Raw genomic sequence first — 20,264 nt, 5'->3', positions numbered from 1 at the left:
TCGCCAACAGTTTTTTTGCTCCCTGAAGTCATTGCTGTAGACTGGCAAATGTTCTTCGGGCTTGCAACCGCAATCACCATCAGCGCCCTGGGAGCCCGCAAGATGCTCAAGATGCCATCTGTCCTCGCAACGAAACCTGGGAAACGAAATTTACTTGCGGGTTTTTCTGCATCTTTTACAAGATTTTATTTATTGTTTTGTTATTTTCCAATTGGTTTTGGACTAATAAAAATATTATCACAGGTTTGTTTTCAATGATCTTTAGTTAATATGTTAAGAATACTATCAAATGAGGACAAATAAGTTCTAAATGTTGCAACAAATATATATATGTATATATATAGATCTATGGATATTAAAGAGTAGATGAAGAAAATAAGGGTTTCCAGTGCTTTATGGGCCAGGTGTGTTACCCTCCTTTAATATTTTTTTTTTACAACATCCTTTAAACTTACCCTATCAACCTTAACCATGGAAGCAGTAATTGGAAAAAATATGTATACACAGTTTCAATATTTATGTTTCATTATTTTGCAGATAATTGTGTTGTGGAATTGTGACAAGCCACTCCCTGCCAAGCACCGCTGGCCAGCCACGTCCGTGCCGGTCATTGTCATCGAGGGAGAAAACAAGGTAGGCCTAACATTTTTAAACATATATAATTTATTTTTTAAATTTACTTTCCCTAAAAAACAAAATTGACAAAACGATAGCAGCTAGCTCAGTTTCTGTCAGACTAGTGGCTAACGGCGATCTGTGTTATGGTTCGACTCACCACTCGTGGTTAGCAGCTAGCTTTTAATCCAGAAGGCAATTAGATAGTAACTACCTTTCACTCAGCTAGAACAGTAGCTAGCAGCTAGGTGTTTTTCCTGTCAAGAAATGTACTTGTATTGAATTCTGTATCTAGTAGCTAGCTTGTGTACGGCAGAATTGTTGCCAGCAGGTAGCTCTGTATCAGGTAGAAGAGTTGCCAGCAGCAAGCTCTGTTTCTTTCAGACTAGTAGCTAATAACTGTGTTCGTTTGACATGCTACTAGTGTTTAGCAGCTGGCTTTCCATTTAATGGACTATTTGTTAGCAGCCAGCCCTTTGTTTAATAGAATAATTACTTGTAGCTAATTCTATATCTGGTACACTGGTGGCTACAGCTAGCTTGTGTCTGGTAGAACTGACTAGCAGTTAGCTCTGTATCAGGGAGAAGAGTTGCTAGCAGGTAGTTCTGTGACGGGCAGTTTCGTGGTACACTAGTGCTTAGCAGCTGGCTGAGTGTTTGGTTGACTTAATACAACAGACTAGCAGCTAGCTCTGTGTCTGGTACAAGAGTGGGTGGAAGATAACAACTTAATTTGCAGCTAGCTCTGAATCTAGGCTTATTGCAAACCATGTTTGTTTGACTTGCTATTTGCTACTACTGGTTAGCAGCTAACTGCTTGTCCAGGGGCTAGTAGTGAGTGACTATCAGGAATAATACAGTACTCGCTAGCTCATATTTCCAAGTGTAACGATTGTGCCGGAACGAAAAGAAATCCGACTTTTCTGGACTGACTATAGCCGTCCTTTGGGAGGGGAGGCTGAATCGCTCGGGGGCAGATTCCAGCAGAGCGCCAGGAAGCCCCTGGGCTCGTATGTCGCGCTTCTAACGTTACAAAGCACCTGCGCTGTAGAAATACTTGTCTTTTGTTCACCGCCGCCATCCTCTCAACTGGTTCAGTGGCGAGAGGGGGCACAGTCTAGTTTCTCTTATCACCGTCACGGGAGCATTCGGCCTTCACGGTGACACGGCCAGGTCTCATTTGTCGAGCGTGGGAGGCAACACTTGGTCTGTATCGAAATTATTATTATTATTATTATTTTCAAGGTAAAAAATATAGTAAAATGAAAAAAAAAATAACTTTTATAAAATTGGAAAGTAAAATAAAGGTTTTGCTAACAAAACACAACTTTTATGAAGTATATGCATGTTCAGTTAATTCTGTAAAAAAAATATATATATTTTGCATCTTACGTATGTGTTCCCAATAACTTCAATCAAATTTAAACCCAAGATAAAAAGATGCTCTCGAAATTCTAGGTTTTCAAACTGTTTTAACTCTTGAGTTAAAGCTTTAAACACACTTCAGCCCTTCAGTCAAATATTTAAACAGTTTTAACTCTTGGGTTGAGGATGGAAAGCTGATATACTCTTGACCAAAGGCTTTAAAGATGTTTTAAATCTTGATTTAAGACTTTAAATATGTTCAACTCTTTACTCGAGGATTTTAAAATGCATCAATTCTTAAGTTAAAGCTTTAATTCTTCCCTTAAGGCATTACATACACATCAAATGTTGGTTTGAGTCTTTAAATGTGTTTTAACTCTTAACCAAATGCAATAAACGATAAACTTTAGGCATTAAAGATAATTCAAATCTTGAGTTAAGGCTTTAAATATGTTTTAACTTACAGATTTAAAATCACATTAACTCTTAGAGCTGTACCTGTATCTGAAGTCAAGTATTTAAAAACACCTCAACTATTGAGTTAAAGATCTAACTCTTAAATTCAGGCATTAAATACACCCAATATGGAGTTAAAACTCTATATTTGTTTGAACTTTTAACAAAAGAATTTAAAAACATCACAACTCTATAGCTAATCTTAAACTCTTAACCTAAGGCATCAAACACTCCTTGAATCTTGAGATAAATCTTTTCATTTGTTTTAACTCCTAACTGGGGCATTAAACACACCTCAAACCTTGAGGTAATTCAAAAAGCCTTTACTCTTCTATTAGTTTGAAATCTTAACTAAGGATATGGGTTTTTCAGGGCCGATAACCGACATTCATTATATTCATTACCTGTAAAAGCTAAAAAAAATTGGCATGAGGGATTTTGAATAATGCAAAAAGATACAGTGAAAATGTGTTATAAATTCTAATAAAACTTGAATAGCGCTCTGAAACCTTTCACAGTAAATGAATTCGAAGTTCAATACAACTGACATGACAAATAAGTGTGGTATTCCTCTGCCTTCTCTCAAAGATAGGCTTGAAGTATGTCTTGCTTTGAAAGCAGGAGATTTTAAGTTCAATTCAAATATTTGTTGACACGGGGGAATCCAATCAAACCAGGGTCTCATTCACAATGGTTCTCTGGTTACTGTGATCATTGAACAACAAGCATGCTTGACAATGAGGCGGGGGGGGATTTTTTAAGGGTCATTGTTCTATCTTCTTTATTCATTATCCGTTATCCGTTATCGGTCAGTTCATAATACGCTACAAAGCTTAGGAGCCGGGACTCTTACTCTCAGCCAAAAGGCCAAGCTAAGGTCCTAGCCTTAAAGCCTTGCTGGTATAGTACTATAGCACACTACGTAAAGTCTACAATTAGTAGTGATCGTGAATATTATAACGTTTGGCTACATTGTACAGTGTTGGTGACGTTCGCATGAATATGTTTTAATAAACTAATTATTTCGACAACGTTTTGTTTTTTGTTTTAATCTAGCCGAGCAATTGTTTTTACTCATCACGTTATACAGACTACGATCGCGACATTCGTGCTATCGGAAGCGCGACGCTTAGAAGCATCGGGAAAACGGAGTGCGCGTTCAGATGAAGGGGATACCGGTGTTGTCTGCTTCCAAGTGTGCGTCGCTGCACGTTGATGAAATTTCAGTCAATGGTGGGTTCAAAAAAAAAAGGACAGTAAACGCGAATGTGAAAAATATTAGGGGCAGTCTGCGGTCTGTGACTGCGCACAGAACGGCGTGGGCTTCCTGCTTCAGTGGCTCCGCCCCCGTTCGCTTATCGGGTGGGTAGCGTTCGAGACAGAAGGCAGGAGAGGAAGAGAAAAGTTTGGTTCAGCCGTTGCTCGGCGTCGTGTTTAATAATCTGCCTAGTAATATGCAGATGCCGATATCCGTCGATCAGTTGACCTCTAATCTTAGCATAAGTATGTATTTTTTCAAACCTTAAAGGATATGAAAACTCTTGACTTCAGAAAAAAAAGCTGAGTTGAAGATTTATATGTGTTTTAACTCTTAAACAAAGGATTTGAAAACACTACTCTTAAAAACCTAAAGCATACCCCCAAACCTTGAATTTACATGTATACTCCTAACACAAGGATTTTAAAACACCTCAACTCTCGAGTTAAAGCTTTCACTCTTAACTTCTGAGGCAGGGGTCTCCAATGTAGTGCTCCTTAAGGACAGCTCAGATGCTCGTGGACCTGTTCTGATAGCTCACCAGTGCTGGGTCATTATGATTTTCTAGTAAAATGATATTTTTTAAGTGGTTGCCTGAGTTTATTTATTTTATACTACTTCCAATCATTAATCTGGTAATTCGTTATTTAAGAAATGCATATCAAACTGGGTGCCCTTTGTGCTAATTTGTAACAAAAAGTTGCTCTCAGCTTAAAAAAGGTTAAAGACCCTCACTCTAAGGCATACCCCTCAAACCTTGAATGAAATCTTTACATTTGTATTAAAAAAATAAGGATTTAAAAAAAGCTTAGAAATAAGGATTTCGAAACGCTTTAGCTGTTGACCTTTGCATTTGGCTTTCTGTTCTCCTACTGTGCAAAATGGCCACGCTCTCTTTTGCACGCTTTTCGGCGGTGCAAGGAAGCCCCGCCGAGAGCCAGCGAGGTCGCTCGGTCGGAGCGCGGCAGTCTCTTGGTGACAGGTGTCGGGAAAAAGAAAAAAAGAAAAGGTTGGGCGACACGAAGCGCTAGAGCTTTTGGAAGCAGATGGCGTCGCAGCGCTCTTCAGGTTGCTCGCTCGAAATGGAGTTTATTTGAGCGTGCGTGTCCGTCACGCCTCGGCTCGCCGTGCAAGAGACGGCATCTCGTGCGGGTGGGAGGAAGCTTGACCACACACACCGACACACAAGCGCTCCCATCTGGGTGTTTTTTTATCCCACCCACCAGTTTCTATCACTTCCAGTATACGGGCCTCTCCGTATGTGGATTCGTACCAAGCCGAGACGAATGCCGAAACGCTTATGAAGCTACCTCAGCATATCTAATACAGAGATTAACCGGTTTCCGCAGTTAATGGGGACCATAACCACCCGCGCACGGAGACAGATTTTTTAAATTCTAGCTTATAAATCTTTACATAACTTACATAACTAAATATTGTAAATAAGACATGACTAGAGTGAAAAGGAGGGTGCAAAATATTTTTAATATGTAGTATGTCAAATACAATGTTATTGAAAAGTATAACCATGGATTAGAAGAGCCAGAAAGTGCAGTTAGGAAATGATTGGGTAAAATGTATTTACAATAGGGGGGAAAAAAACAAACTTGGGTCCACTATCATATTATTTGACTGAACATGAGAGAATTAAAAATATTTATTTTATAAGAAAAATATACTTTTATTTTAAGATGTTTTTTTAGAATAAGAAATGTTTTCGGGAATTTCCATTTTTATAAAAGTATAAACTAACAGTATATTTGAAAGGCAGAGAAAATAAATAAGAAATATATTTCAAACTCAGATACACTTAAATGGAAATAATTGCTTCTTTTACGTATATTTTCCTAGTGTACACAGGACTTTTTTTGGGTATTCAAAGTATTCATGATATTGGAAATTGGTATCTGTGAGTTCTAAGATGATCCATAATAGGGAGCAGCTTACAATATAGCCAAAGGATTGTTGTTTTTTTTAATCTCCCGCCTAACCCGAATGTATCTTTCTGTAGGTGATGAGCAGCCGTTTCCTCCCGTATGAGGCCATCGTGACCGACGCTGTCCTCAGCCTGGACGAAGACACGGTCTTGTCCACCACAGAGGTGAATATTGGAGAGTTTTTGCCCAAACACCAGAGAAAATATCAATCTCCTTTCAGTTGTCATAACTCTATTTTGAGTTGTGGGCCGCATTAGGTGAAAACATTTGGTCAAGGGGGATCCTGGAGACCTATCCATTTTTTTCAATAATGTACATGTAGACATTTACATGTGATATCGCTTAAGATTTGGTTTTAAAACGCTCACAATTAAAGCGAAATAATACATCAGTATCCTGTTTTATGCACGCAACTTGATATTTAGTTTAAGTTTTACTGTAGTTTAACCTTTTTAGTATTTCCGTATTATGTTTATTTTTTTTGTAGTATTATTACTTTAGTTGCAAAATAACATATATGGCTGTTTTCAAGCATTGAACGTGATGTTTAGTTTTTTAGCAATTTTTGTTGTACGCATTGGGGACTACAAAAAACATTTTATCAGTCGTACTTCATCTAGGGTTATATATATTTTCGCTATATTTTGACTGCTTTAGTTTGGTGAGCCGGATGAGAAAGCCTGCGGGTTGTAGTTTGCTCACCACTGAGTTAAAAGATAAACTAGCTTTTTTGGTTTAGTTGCGATGCCGAGTTTGACCTGTGGGAGTCAGTGCGACTCCAAACACTCTCTAAAGCTAAAAAGAAAAAACGGATTAGCCGCAAACTACAAAAAAAATTGAGCAGTTTGCGGACAACGTTTTCAATTTGTTAACGTATCGTGTGCGTTTTCGGCAGGTGGATTTTGCCTTCACGGTGTGGCAAAGTTTCCCGGAACGCATTGTGGGCTACCCGGCCCGGAGTCACTTTTGGGACGGCAACAAGGAGCGTTGGGGGTACACCTCCAAGTGGACCAATGACTACTCCATGGTGCTGACCGGCGCCGCTATCTACCATAGGTACCGATCATTCACGTTATCGCTTTCACGCCAGCGTCCGGACGGTTTCGCTGAGCTGTGACCAGACGGGGGCCATAAATCAGCCCGGTTAGTCGAGAGACCGGTAGAGAGGTTGCCGAGTCAGCAACCTGGAAAATGAAGTCGGGGTGGGGGGGAAATACAGCCGGGAGGGTGCCGCATTTTTCATCAAGCGTGCCGAAAAAGACGCTAGTTTTGATGGCTGTGACAGAGGTACCGAGGACAGGGGTCATAAATCAAGAGTTCCTAAATGTCCTCAATAAACAAATATATACACCTTGTTTGTGTATTACAATTATAAATATCTTTAAAAATGAAGTAATCAAATATTTAAAAAAAAAAAAAACTCATATTCTAAATGAAAGAAATATATATATATTTTTTAATTTACAATACTCAAATAAAACTCAAATCAAACAAAAGTAATAACATAAAAAGCAAATAGGATTTTTGAAAAATCAGCAATAAACAAAAAAATATTAAAGAAACAATAAATTAAACAAATCAAACAATCATTTAAAAAAACGGAACAAATTAAATCAAACAGATATTAAAAATGCAAAGTATTTTACAATGTAATAATAAAATTAAAAATATTCACAAAAAAATAAGACATAAACATATGAAACCTTTAAAAAAAAAATTAAAACTTTTTTTTAAACCAATGATCAAATTGAAATCAAGGACATGACCAACATTAAATAATCAAATAAAAAATTGATTTAAAGTACAAAAATGGAATGAAATTCTCAAAGGATTGGTCGATGTTAGAGGTAGAAAAAAAATTTGGTGAAATTATTCTTTGTCATCTCGAAAATTTGCGGGGGGGGGGGGGGGGGGGGGGGCGGAAATCTTAAAATGTCTGTTTAATATTATCATTAATGGCGCTATCGTTTTGTTATTGTTTTCAATATACTGAAGCTTAACAAGCGGGTCCCTGAAAAATACTGATCTCCCCTCCCCCCCTTTGATGTTTTAGGTATTACCACTACCTTTACACGTACTACCTTCCGACGAGTTTGAAGAGCATGGTGGACCAGCTGGCCAACTGTGAGGACATCCTCATGAACTTTTTGGTTTCTGCCGTCACCAAACTCCCTCCCGTCAAGGTCACGCAGAAGAAGCAGTACAAGGAGACCATGATGGGACAGGTACTTTTTTTTTCTACTCTTAGTAAGGAAAACAGATTGTTGTTGTTTTTTTTTTTACGAGGGTCATTAAGTTTTATAGCCCGGTTTGAAAACAAATCATCACCGCCGTTACTCACCTCAGCCGTTTTTCACATGCATTTCATTAGAAACGGGCACGTATCAATCGGGTCCATTTTTGAAAAATAATCCTTTCACTGATAAGGAATAAGGTACTTGAAATGAGCAAATTGTTAAAGGAAGATCTTGTGTTATATTTATACTATAGTTTTGAAAATTTGAATTCATACAAAATATAATAAGCAACATTTTAAAGGATATCTTTTTATATTTCATCTTTATTAGAACAATAACAAAAAATATTTACCTAATAAAATACTTGAAATGTTAAATATTTGTGTTATTCTTATACTTCAAATTCAAACTCAAATTTTCAAAACTAATTTAAACAAAATAAAATAATCATTCTAAAATAAAGTAATATTTAAGTTGGTTACCTTTCTTTTTTTTATATAATAAGGAAAAATATTACTTTTTTAAACTCAGGAAAGTAAAAAAAATAAAGTACAAAAAAATAAGGTATTGTATTTATTATTAAATATTTAAAGGAGGAATCAATTAGATTTAAAAAAAAAAAGTTATTATCCCTGATTTTCCGCATAAGGCACACCACCCTAAAAAGTATTTTGTCATATTTAGTCTTTCGTATATAATCATTGCACATTTTATATAGTTACAGTAATATATATATATTAGTGCAATGGTTGAGAAGTCGAAAAATGTCGTTGACCTGGATAAAAAACATTGCCTGCAACGGAATTCAAACCCGGGTCGCGGCAGTGAGTGCCGAAATGTAGATCATCAGTAATACATATCACTCAACGAGGTATTGGATTTGATCTCTATTTCACTCATGGTGCCAGAAACGAATCTAAGAGAATGGAGAAAACAGAATAACATCCTGAAAGATCTAAAACGATGACAAGGGAAACAACTTTTTGTTTATATCTTTAGTGACGACTTTCTCCTTTCTCCAGCTTTTGTCTCTGGTACCGTGAGTCAAAATCATGTGATAATGAGATAAAATGGAATGCCTTCCCACATGCAACCTGTATGTACCTGTGCCGTTACCCAAGTTGCATTCCTGTTGCCTACAATATTTTGCAATTTCGGTCAATCTTTGCACAGATAAGGTGGCGTACCGTCAAATCTCATGTAGTATTGCACACGGATACATACTGTATACGATTCTAATTTTCTCCACATATAAGGCGCATTTTCAAGTTAAAGGCCAATTTGTTTTTGTTTTTTAGGTGCAACTTGTAGTTCAAAACATATGGTGCATTGTAAAAAAATATTACGCTAAATATTAATTTTCTGCTTTATTGGGAAATATTTATCCTATAATTAATGATGATAATGCATTTGATTTGGAAGTGCATTTCAGGACACCTAAGGTTGCTGTACAGTAAAAAATGAGCTCAACATTGTAAAATATCCGGTCAAATTATTATAGATTTGGTCAAATGAGAGAACAAATACATACGCCCAAAATTTTGAATATGAATGAACTCTCATTAAAGTGTTTTCTGAGGTTAACAGGTCAAAATTACAGACATCCTTACTATATTCACAGGGTTTGTACACCTTTTTAATGGCCAAATTCAAGCACCTTTTAAGGACTTTAGAAGCGGGTGGAAACATATGTTGGCCTGGAGAGGGGTGGTTGTCAGCAAGCTGTACATGTATCTGTCCTCCCGGGCGTGACCCATAGGAGGCGATGACGTTTCATAGGACAATGCCTTACAAACTCAAACCAGCTGCCGTTCATGAGGAAGGAAATGGAATGCAAAGGAAAGCCACCGGAGCGTTTTTGACATATTTAAGCAGAGTTGTTGATAAAAAGGCCAACAATTTCAAGCACTTCACCCAAAATTTAAGGATTTTAAGCGCCCATATCAACCCTTCTTTAGTTTGTTTAAAAATGGTATTAGTCTATCACTAATCTTTGAACTCTTATTCCCCCCTCCCCAGTCTTCAAGGGCATCCCGCTGGGCAGACCCAGACCACTTTGCCCAGCGACAAACGTGCATGAACAAGTTTGCCAACTGGTTTGGCACCATGCCACTGGTCCGATCCCAGATGAGACTGGACCCTATCCTCTTCAAGGACCAGGTCTCTATCCTGCGCAAGAAATACAGGGACATCGAGAGGCTCTGACATGGGAGGGGGGCATGTTACTGACATGGACTAAACTTCAAAAGCCCCCTCCCTCCAAAACGGAGACGTTTGCTGCTGACGACAACTCTTGGATAGAATATTTTTTTGTGTGGGGACAAAGTATGAGAGGGGGGTGGGGGCCAAACATTTGATCCATATCACCCCCCATCCCCATCCCCCTTTCCTCAACATGGGTTGATTTGATTTTTGTACAAATCAGCTGGCTTGGAGCAAAGGAAACACTTTTGGACGTCGTATGACGTCCGCGGCACTGGACGGGAGCCCAGTAGCCGACCCCTTCCCCCCAACAAAGCAGACAACCTTACAGGAGTAAAACACGCAACCCTAACACCCATTTCATTTTGGATCGTTTTTTTTCTCTTCCGAGTGCCATCCGGACATCAAGTCCGCATTTTGGATTATTTATTTTACGTTGTCCCTTTCAAATGTCCGCCACTGACATTTTCTCTTTTTTTGTCCATTCGTGTCGCTGTCATGGTTACGTATAACAAGTCGACAGCTCGGATCGTAACTGGTCAGCTCTCGTGACAAGTTCGGACGTTTGAATGAAAGAAACGTGATCCAAGTGGCCTTTCTGTCACGGGCATGTGTTTGTTTTTTTTACAGAATATTCTGATCGGTCAAATTAAAATCTTTGAAATAGAAAGTAACCTATGGTGGAACCTCCAAATCATGACAATTAATACGAGTAAATCTATCTTTAAATGTACATTGTGTGACCACTAGATGGAACTGTATTGTCAAAGACCAACGAAAACCAGTGCCAAATGAGCACAGCGTAGCAGCAAGATGCTAGAAAACATGGTGGCAACTATGGATTGTGCTATGTTAAAGGAAAACAAATTTCTCACATAATGAATATTTATAAAAGTTTTTTTGCCCAGCTATTAAAAAAATGAACCAAAATATTTATAGTAAAAACAAATAAGATCTACTGTATCAATTAAAAATACAAATTGAAAGAGAATTCAAATTTTTTTATTTAAAATATTTAGAATTGTAAAAAAAAATGTTAAAGATGCAAACTAAGAAATTTTGATATTTATTTAAAAAATGTTTAGAAATTATATCAAATAATAATAAACTTAACCACTCAAACAATATCATAAAATCAAAAAAAAATTTCATTTCTTAAAATAATTTACATTTAATGTTTATTTGGACATGTCATTTCTATATATATGTAATCATATAAAAACTAAATATATAATTAATAAATTAAAAAAAAATTATACTATTATATAACTTATACTAATACTATTATGAAGTAACAAAATCCATATATTTTCATTAATAAATAAAGACCGGATACCAGTACGAATATGTGTCCGATGCAGATTGATACTTGAATTTGAGGTTCCACTGTACAAATATTCTCATTTTTTTTAATACAGGAAAATAAGCAGGAAACATTTATGCAGACAAATAGCATTGCTTTGTTTTTGGGTCATTTTATCAAAAATAGATGTTTTCACACATTTTTTAAAAACTAATTATTCACTTATTTTGTTTTTTACTTACAGGATTTCTTCAACAGCACTTTTTTTAATCATCAACTTCTTGTAATCAACAGTAAATAATTTGAGGAACATTTACATATCACTCTGCTTGCTTACTTTTGCTTGCATTTAAGCTCAGTAAGAAATCCTCTGCTGGGTCAGGATGAGGTAAAAAAAATACAAAAAAAGTCATAATATATATATATATGCAAGTTTTCTTCCCAAATCAAAACAATAAGGTGCAGGACTGGTGTTTATTTTCATTCGTGCCTTTTTTTGTCAACGGGAGTTTGATGCCGCTTCAACACATACCCTCCCCCTCCCTTTTTGTGTTTGCACATTGCCACAAAACCGCATTTCCGATTATTTATCATCATGTGATCCTGATGCCTTCTACATGACAAACCTCCCCCCCTTCCTATGTAAAGACTTTTCTAGAGGTCACAAACGAGATAGACAAACAATGATTTTGTATGGATGATTTATAATAAACTCATTTGATGATAAACTGGGTCTATTTTTTTTGTGCGTGAGGGGGGGAAAATGGGCGGTCTGCCAGGCTCATAAAGTGATGATGTGAACCCTAAGTGTCTGAATTTGAATAGCCATTTACTCCAAGTCGGGATTAAAGTCCAAACAAACCAAATTAGTTTTAATTGATAAAAGCCAGGCAGGCACCCTGCCGAGCTCACAAAATGCTCATGGAAACGTATACCGGTAATGTCTTGTGTTGATTTTAACAGCCATTTACTTTCAGTTTTTACATTTAGTCAGGTTTTATTTTGTATTTGAATCTGATTGAACAAAATCAGTTTGAGTTAATAAAATCCAGGCAGCCTACCAATCTCAAAGTGCTGATGGAAACCCATTTGCTTAGTTTTAACGGCCATTTACTTTGTTTTATTTTGTATTCCAGTCCAAGTAAACCAAATAAACGTTAGTGTTGAAAAGCCAGGTGTCCTGCTGAGGTCACCAGGTGCTGATGAAACCCGGTAATGTGTTCTGGTCATTTTATCAGCCAATTACTCTCAGTTTATCTTTTTATTTATTTGTTTAATTTTGTATTTAAATCCAAGTAAACAAAATCAGTTTTAGTAATGAAAGCCAGGCGGCCCGCCAAGCTTATGAAGTGCTGATGGAAACCTGTCATCTTTTATATTTTACCACCCATTTACTTTTTCAGTTTAACGTTTGTTTGTGAAAGAAAAAAACATAAAAACAAACAATCAGTCGTTTTTATTTATTATAATGTATTTCTATCCAAGTAAACAAAAGCCAGGCAGACAACCAAGCTCATGAAGTGCCGATGGAAAGCCAAAACTTGTCTTTATTTTAACATACACTTTCAGTTTAGTAGTTTTTATTTAACTCCAAATAAAACAAATTTGGTTTAGTTACCGTTATAGAAATTAGGCGATCTGTCAAGCTCATAAAGTGCTGATGGAAACCCGTCATGTCTCCTGTTATTTTTACCAGACATTTATACCTTTAAATTCCAAATTTAAATATGACTATAAGACAGAGAAGAATAAAATTAGTTTTAATAAAAGGCAGACGACTAGCGACTCTGATGGAAAACCCATTTACTTGCAGTTTTATGTTTTTTGTTGTTAAAATATTTTTATACATCATATTTTTGGGGGTTAGGTTTTATTTTTATATTGTATTTAAGTTCGAGTAAAACAAATTAGGCTTTAGTTAATAAATGCTCGGCAGCCCATCAAGCTTATGAAGTGCTGTGAGAAACCCGTAATATCTCTGCACATTTTACCAGCAATTTTACTTGTTATGTTTGTTTTTTTATACACATTTATCCTACATTTTATGGGTCAAATTGTATTTTGTATTCAAGTTTACGTGAACAAAAAATGAGTTTGTCAAAAAAAATAAAATCATTTAACCAAGTTTGAGCCGGGACAATTTTTTTCTACACTTGGTCATTTCCTTCTGATCTGAAATTAATTGACATAACCTTTTTATATTTAAGAAAAACATAATTTTGTTTGAAAGGCGGATTACAACAAAATCATTTTTTCCTCTTTGTACATACATTTGGGTCAAATTTTTTTAAGTTAACTCAATTTGTGATTTGTTATTGTGAATAAATTCTACCTTAGCATTCATTTATTAGTTGACAAAACGAATCCTTACAAGCCCTTTTTCTTTATAAAAAAAAACCCTACACAGTACGGCTATAAGCCAAAAGGTAAAAATATCTATTACTAACAATTGAGTCCTACTTGTTTTCTATTATAGCACAAACAAGCCTCCCCCTAACGTCAACCGCACACTTGTATACGCTAATTACCATCCCTACATGAAGCAATGCCCGCAGGAACGACACAAATTATAATAAATCATGTTTATTAATCCTACACAGTAAGGCTTTTTTTTGTCATCTCTCCTTAGGGCGGAGTAATAAATGCTACCTTAGTTGCCAATTTATCGAACTGTACTGTCATTCATGGCCATGTGTAATCGATTGAGTAATACTTTGTATTTTTCCACTCAATAACACAATGTAATCCTTTCAAGTTTCATATATTGAATTTTTAAAAACAATAAAATGTTCAGCAGAAACGATCCGCCTAGTGTTTATGTGCACGGCACTGGTTTGATTTCAGTATTTAAGTCACTGAAACTGAAAACTTTGACGCGTTTGTAAAAATCTAAGGAGCTGAATTAACTTCATCGTGTCCAACACGTAGGTACGGCCACGGTTTTGTTTTTTGTTTTTTCGAAAAACAATTTAAACTCACCACTCGGTATTTTTGGATCCTATCTTCTTCGTCGTTTCTTCCCATGGAATATGAATCAAATTGCTACCTCGGCAAAATTTCGTGTCCGTGTTATCAATGGCGCTTTCAGTTTAGACAACCAGCATGGAGTTGATTTCCCAGATGAGGTTGCGGAGCTGATCCATGATCTGCTTCAGTTGCTGGTTCTTTTGCTTCAGCTTCTGGCGAAAAAAAACGGGACCGTTACAAATTATTTAGCATTTCAATATATATTACACTATTATATTTTTTCATTTGTTTGCCGTATTTTAACTCTATTGGGCAGACTAATTACTCTTATTCATCAGTTTGATTTACACATTTTCCACCTGATAATGCATTTTTGGCCTCGGGAAGCAATATCTAAACTGTGGCCAATCTCGAGCCCACAAGTCCATATTTTCCGGCCCAACGTATAAGCAATTTATCAGCTTGACGCCGGAACGTTCTTGTAGGTTTATAACCTTTAGTCTATGGGTATTTTGCAGCCTCTAGAAATGTTTATATTTATATTTCCTAAAATTATACATGCTACAGTTTTTTTGTAAAAATAAAGAAAAGAAAACTAAAAAGCTGTATTTAAAGATTTGGAAGTCATTTTTCTCATTAAATGAATTCAATTGTTTTTTTTTTTTACATTTTATATATTTAAAAAAAAAATGCTACACTAACCTGACAGAAAGTGTGGATCTGTGTATAAAAAATACCCAGAAATTATAAATTTCAAGAGATAAAACTTTAAGCATAAAATTCTAAACCTTATTTTGATTTTCTAATAATACTTTTCCTATAATTCATATGAATACAAAAATACAACAAATACTAGTTGTGTAAAGGGTGTTTGGGTTTCTGTTCTAAAAATACAAAAACCATATTATTAAATGTATCAAAACTATTTTTTTCCAAAATGTTTTATTTTTGCATTTTATTTTGTTTTTATTTGTGTTTCTGGTCAGGTGTGTTGGGCTGCAAAAACCTATGTGACGATACAGAAAGACTAAGAACCACTGCTTTTGTGGACATCTCTCAATTAAAATGTAAAAATCAATTTAAATGTTCATATTTTATTTGTATATTTCATTTTGTTGCCAATTGTGTTTGGCAGGAAATATATTTAACAGTAAAGCACTCTTTTAACATATCAGCACTAAAAACAAACATTGAAATGGACCCCTATTCAGTCAAGTGCTTTTTCAAACTTTCAATTAAAAATCTATTTCGGTGGACCGCCGCATCATGGCTCCAAGTCATTTGTCAACGGGCGCATCAATTCGGTAATTGCGCAACGCTCGGGATTTGCAGAATCTCTGCGCTTTATCAAGCTTTCTAATTGCCGCCGCTCGGCTAATCGCAATTGTGTCCTGGTGGCGTCTTTGTTGACGCCTCGTAAAAGGAAAAATTAAGCTCATCTTGTAATGGCATTACCAGATGACTCAAATCATTATCGGCGTTTTCACGTCAAATAAAAATCACAAAGCTATGCGGGAACCCTGCTGTTGTGTTGTCATAGTTTTGAAGATTGGAGATACCAAATATGTTGTGGCGTTTGATGACCGAGGGGGCTTTTCGTGAGGGTTTTGCGAGTGAAGCATGAACGTGCTTTCAGTCAGGATTCGTCGGCTAATCCGTCCTGTCTCCGGCAACTCAAATCGCAGCTTTGACTGTGTGGATGTGGCCGGGAATTACAAGTGTAAGTGTCTGTGAGAGAGGAGAGGGGATTAGATGAGACGAGAACAACGGACACAGTCGAGATGAGTACACTTTTCCCGTATGGTTAAGACTTATGGAAAATAAACCAAATATGAGATATTATACAGCTATGGATAGAAATATAGATATGTCGTATTTAGATATTCCATCTAAATACTGTTCATTCTTCAAGTACAAGTAATCTACAGAAAATAAACAAACATGAAAACACTCTCGTGTTGCAACTCTAATTTGAAAGGAAAAAAAATAATAATGTATAAGTCATTTTTAGAAGCTTAATTCAGAATAATGTTCTTTTTTTAAGTACCAAGCAGGTACCAAAATTGAGCCTTAAAATAATCTGCTGCAACTAGAGGTAAGATCCACCCCTACCCGACCCGGGTGCATGGGTATTAAAGCCCAAACAAGCCTGAGTAAAACAACTAACTTGATTTTAGGGATCTAGCTTGACACAAACTCGAATTTCCATATTTTATCAGTGAGGACTCGGGAGGAGTAGTGATTTGGATCGAGTCTCAACCCCTTCAATGACAGGTGGATTATATATATATATATATATATATATATATATATATATATATATATATATATATATATATATATATTTATTCTATTTTTTAAGTCAGCGAGAGATGTTTGAGGCTTTTCCCAACTTTAATTTTGCTTCGGGCTCGGGCTAAAGATTGTACCTGTAGTGAAAATCTGTGTATATAGGTCCTTTTTAGAATCTTAATCCGACAAAATGTTCTGCTTGCAAGTACAAAACGATTCATCTACAGATTAACCGAACAATTATGTTTTGTTGCAGCCCCAATTTGAAACAAAATCAAAATTAATATGTATAAATATATGTGTGTTTTTTAGAGCCCTAATTTAAAGTAATGGTGAGTTTTCAAGTACAATGCAATTAATCAGAATAATAATCAACAGATTACTTAAACACTAAAATATTTTATTACAGCCCTAATTTTAAACAAGAAATTATTTAAATAAATTATATTTAGAATCTTAATTCAAACAAATGTTTTGTTTCAAAGAACAATGTGATCAATCTAAACATTAATCAAGCATTAAAACAATCTGTAGTTGCATCCCAAATTTGAAACACAATTTATACATATCTGTTTATCTTTTATATATATATATATATATATATATATGTGTTGTTTTTACAATCTTAACTTAAAATTCTGTTCTGGTTTCAAGAACAATGTAATATAGAGATTAGTCTACTGAAACAAAAAATATTTTGTTGCAGCAACAATTTATAAACATACATACATACATATATATACACGTACATACATACACACATATATACACACACACATATACATTATGTATATATATATATATATATATATATATATATATATATATACATAGTTTTAATAATCTTAAATCAAAATAATGCTTTGCTTTGAAGTAGAATGCGGCTAATCTACGGATTAATCCAGCATTGAAATAACATTGAGTTGCAACAAAGAACTGAATTTGAAACAAATATCATATACATCTATATTTAGATATATGCTTATATTTAGAATTATAATTCAAAATAATGTTCTGTTTTCAAGAACAATGTGATTAATCAGAAGATTGCACCTCGTTTGGTCTGTTAATTTTAAATTAGAGAATAATTCTTCATTTTTTTTCAAAAGTAAAATATATTATCTTAGACGGTTATTGCGAACAACTCAGTTAAAAAAATAATTCAGTGCCACAGGATGTAATAAGATGTTTATAATCCATCCATGGTGCCATGGAAGTGTTTTTTACTAACTGCCCCTACCTTTTAAAAAAGTTGTGGAAAAACGTCTGGAAATTACAAAAATTGTGAACCACTCTCTTAAAAGAATTAATACATCAAACACAAATAAGCCAATTTAAATGTCTACCATCCCCTGTGCTATGGATGTGTAAATGCGTTGTTTTTGTTTACAACCCCCGTACCTATGTACTCTTTCTGGTTCACATAAACCTACGTAGACTTTATCCAAATAGAAACGGGAGTTTACGTGTGTGGATTTGAAAGCAATCTAAATAGCTTCTCAATAAATTGCAAATTTTCTGAGAATACACACGCACTCAAATCTTCCGCAAAGTGGAAAACTTGAGTTAAGTCAAACTTGCTGAAGTAAGCTTTTTACTGATGACGGCTGCCCAGGGAACGGTGACCCTGTCGTGTCAAAACATCTGATGCTATCCCCGCAAGGAGCCTGGGCCACAAACAGACTCAATTTGCCACCGCTTTACGGAAAAAAACTTAATTGACTTTATAAACTTTACGGCTTCCCTCAAAGGGGCGGTTTAAGTGCCTGTGTGCGTTTGGATTGAGATTTCCTTGGGGAGTGGAGGCTTTTTATAAGACAGCAGATAAAAGCCCTGTCTTCCAGAGGTGGCAGAAATACAATTGGTGCACTGTCATTCTTGCCCGGGCACTAGATGCTACATCCTCCGCATGGTAGAACTGCAGTGTCAGCTGACCAGGGTGGAACACATTTGATCAATTGAAAGGCGGGTTGGGGCATTTGAGCTCATGCCAAGTCCATTGATTGGGATTTGCTTTTCTTTTTTATACGGTCCTCATTTATGGAATTTGGGGTGGTGGTGCTGCTTTGAACCTGACAGAGAAGAACTGCAGAAAAATAATGCAATATTTACTCGGTGGCAGACAGGTTGTCAATTTCTGCGCTACTGGTCGCCTGTCGGGAGCTGATAACATTTCAGCCACAGTTGACGTAAACGCGGCCCTTCAAGGAATTTTAAAGGGCAGTGGAGGGTATGGAGGAGATTAGAAAAATATTAGGACATTTTGCAACTGTGTTTACGCATTAATAATTTCTTAAACAAATTTAAATACAGCCAGAATATGTTTGCACAACCTGCCTCACTATTAGGACCTGGTTTGACCAAATTCAAAATCTTGTTCAGACTTGTTTTTTTTTTCTGATTTAAAAACACAAAACAGCTGTAATGTGTTGATGAAACACTTGCTTCATTCAAACAAAAGACTGCAATCCCGGGAAAAAAAAAAAAATTAGACCTAGGCGATAAAAATTAACGATAATTATCGTCATATAATTTTTGCCACGATAAATAATAAAAATGTTCGCTAAAAGTTGATCATTTAAACTGTAAATACCATCCAACCAATATAGAAGATGCAAAAAGACAAGTTCCGGACAAACATTCAGGAGATAAAGAAGGTGAAGTGGACAGGCCAATTATTTTGCAGGAAAGTCGGGAGGGCCACAACACTCCGTGTTGAACACGGTCAAAATGAGGGCTAAAGGGCCAAAGGATAAGAGCCAGCGTACCCACTCAAAACATGCTGAAAGAAAGCAGAGGCCTTCATCTTTACTTGTTTTGAGGTATTTTGGATACTTAAGAGTCTGATAAAAAATAAAAAAGAGCGGCAATATGCACTGCAAACTTTATCGACCAAGACGGGCAACATGACAAACCTGTCCCACCATTTAAAAAAGTATCTACCGCTAGGATACACTGAAGAAAAAAAAGCCCCAGACAAGTGTTAGCGGATATTTAACAAGAACCAGGCCCCATGAAAAAACATTTCCAAGCGTGAGCCAGCTAGCAAGGTGCTGCCTGTGTATTAGTGCAACCGGCTCCCCCTCTGAGAAGGTATTCACTTGTTTGATGTTCGTCATAATTTTTAAATGCAGTGTAATAGTTTGTCACCATGTGTCTATGTTCTAACATCAAAGATTGGTTAACGCAGCATCGGATTTTGTCAACTTTCACTCAGGAGCAAACATTTGATCAAAATTGTTAAAGGGAAAAAAAAGACTTATCGGTATCAACGATAAGTAATTTTATTGAGATAATTTTTGTCATATCGCCCATATCTAATATACACACAGAGACTGGAAGTGCTTCAGTTATCGCGGATTTGCAGATTTTGAATGAGACGGGATTGTCATTTATATCAATGTATCGTGCATGGTATTCTGTTCGACAGCACACAGCAAACGCCATCACAAAGGCAGGTTAGGGAGGGCTTTGTGTGTTGTTGCAACTGTGATAGGCTGGTGTATCCTGTCAGTCAAACAGCAGGGCGGGGGAACGAGTGGCCACCAAAACAAACTGCGGAGAATGGCACCACATAGCTTTAAGTGGCTCCTTACATTGAAAGGAAATTCAGACATTAAATCGGACTCTGA

The 20,264-nt window shown here is 36.0% G+C and overlaps 2 protein-coding genes across 3 annotated transcripts in view; one reads left to right on the top strand and one right to left on the bottom strand.

The window, feature by feature from the left end:
• The window catches only part of ext1b (exostosin glycosyltransferase 1b), a 92,985-nt gene extending 80,884 nt beyond the window's left edge, over positions 1-12,101 (top strand). Inside the window, exons 7-11 of the mRNA XM_088328848.1 lie at positions 538-633; positions 5,706-5,795; positions 6,527-6,687; positions 7,685-7,856; positions 9,888-12,101. Coding sequence (XP_088184974.1) covers positions 538-633; positions 5,706-5,795; positions 6,527-6,687; positions 7,685-7,856; positions 9,888-10,073 — 705 coding nt within the window. The 3' untranslated portion in view covers positions 10,074-12,101. The remainder of the gene's footprint in view (positions 1-537; positions 634-5,705; positions 5,796-6,526; positions 6,688-7,684; positions 7,857-9,887) is intronic.
• Positions 12,102-13,117: 1,016 nt separating this feature from the next.
• med30 (mediator complex subunit 30) overlaps positions 13,118-20,264 on the bottom strand; it is a 44,600-nt gene continuing 37,453 nt past the window's right edge. Inside the window, exon 5 of one of the 2 annotated variants that reach the window (XM_088328849.1) lies at positions 13,118-14,552. In XM_088328849.1, the coding sequence (XP_088184975.1) occupies positions 14,463-14,552 (90 nt within the window). In that variant the 3' untranslated portion in view covers positions 13,118-14,462. The remainder of the gene's footprint in view (positions 14,553-20,264) is intronic. The other variant, XM_088328850.1, reaches the window with a different exon arrangement.

Source organism: Urocampus carinirostris, chromosome 2, assembly GCF_059441175.1.
Source record: "Urocampus carinirostris isolate Australia breed hairy pipefish chromosome 2, RoL_Ucar_1.0, whole genome shotgun sequence".
In the NCBI taxonomy this organism is placed as follows: Eukaryota; Metazoa; Chordata; class Actinopteri; order Syngnathiformes; family Syngnathidae; genus Urocampus; species Urocampus carinirostris.
Note: the sequence above shows the minus strand (reverse complement) of the source record. Positions and strands in the feature narration are given on the sequence as shown.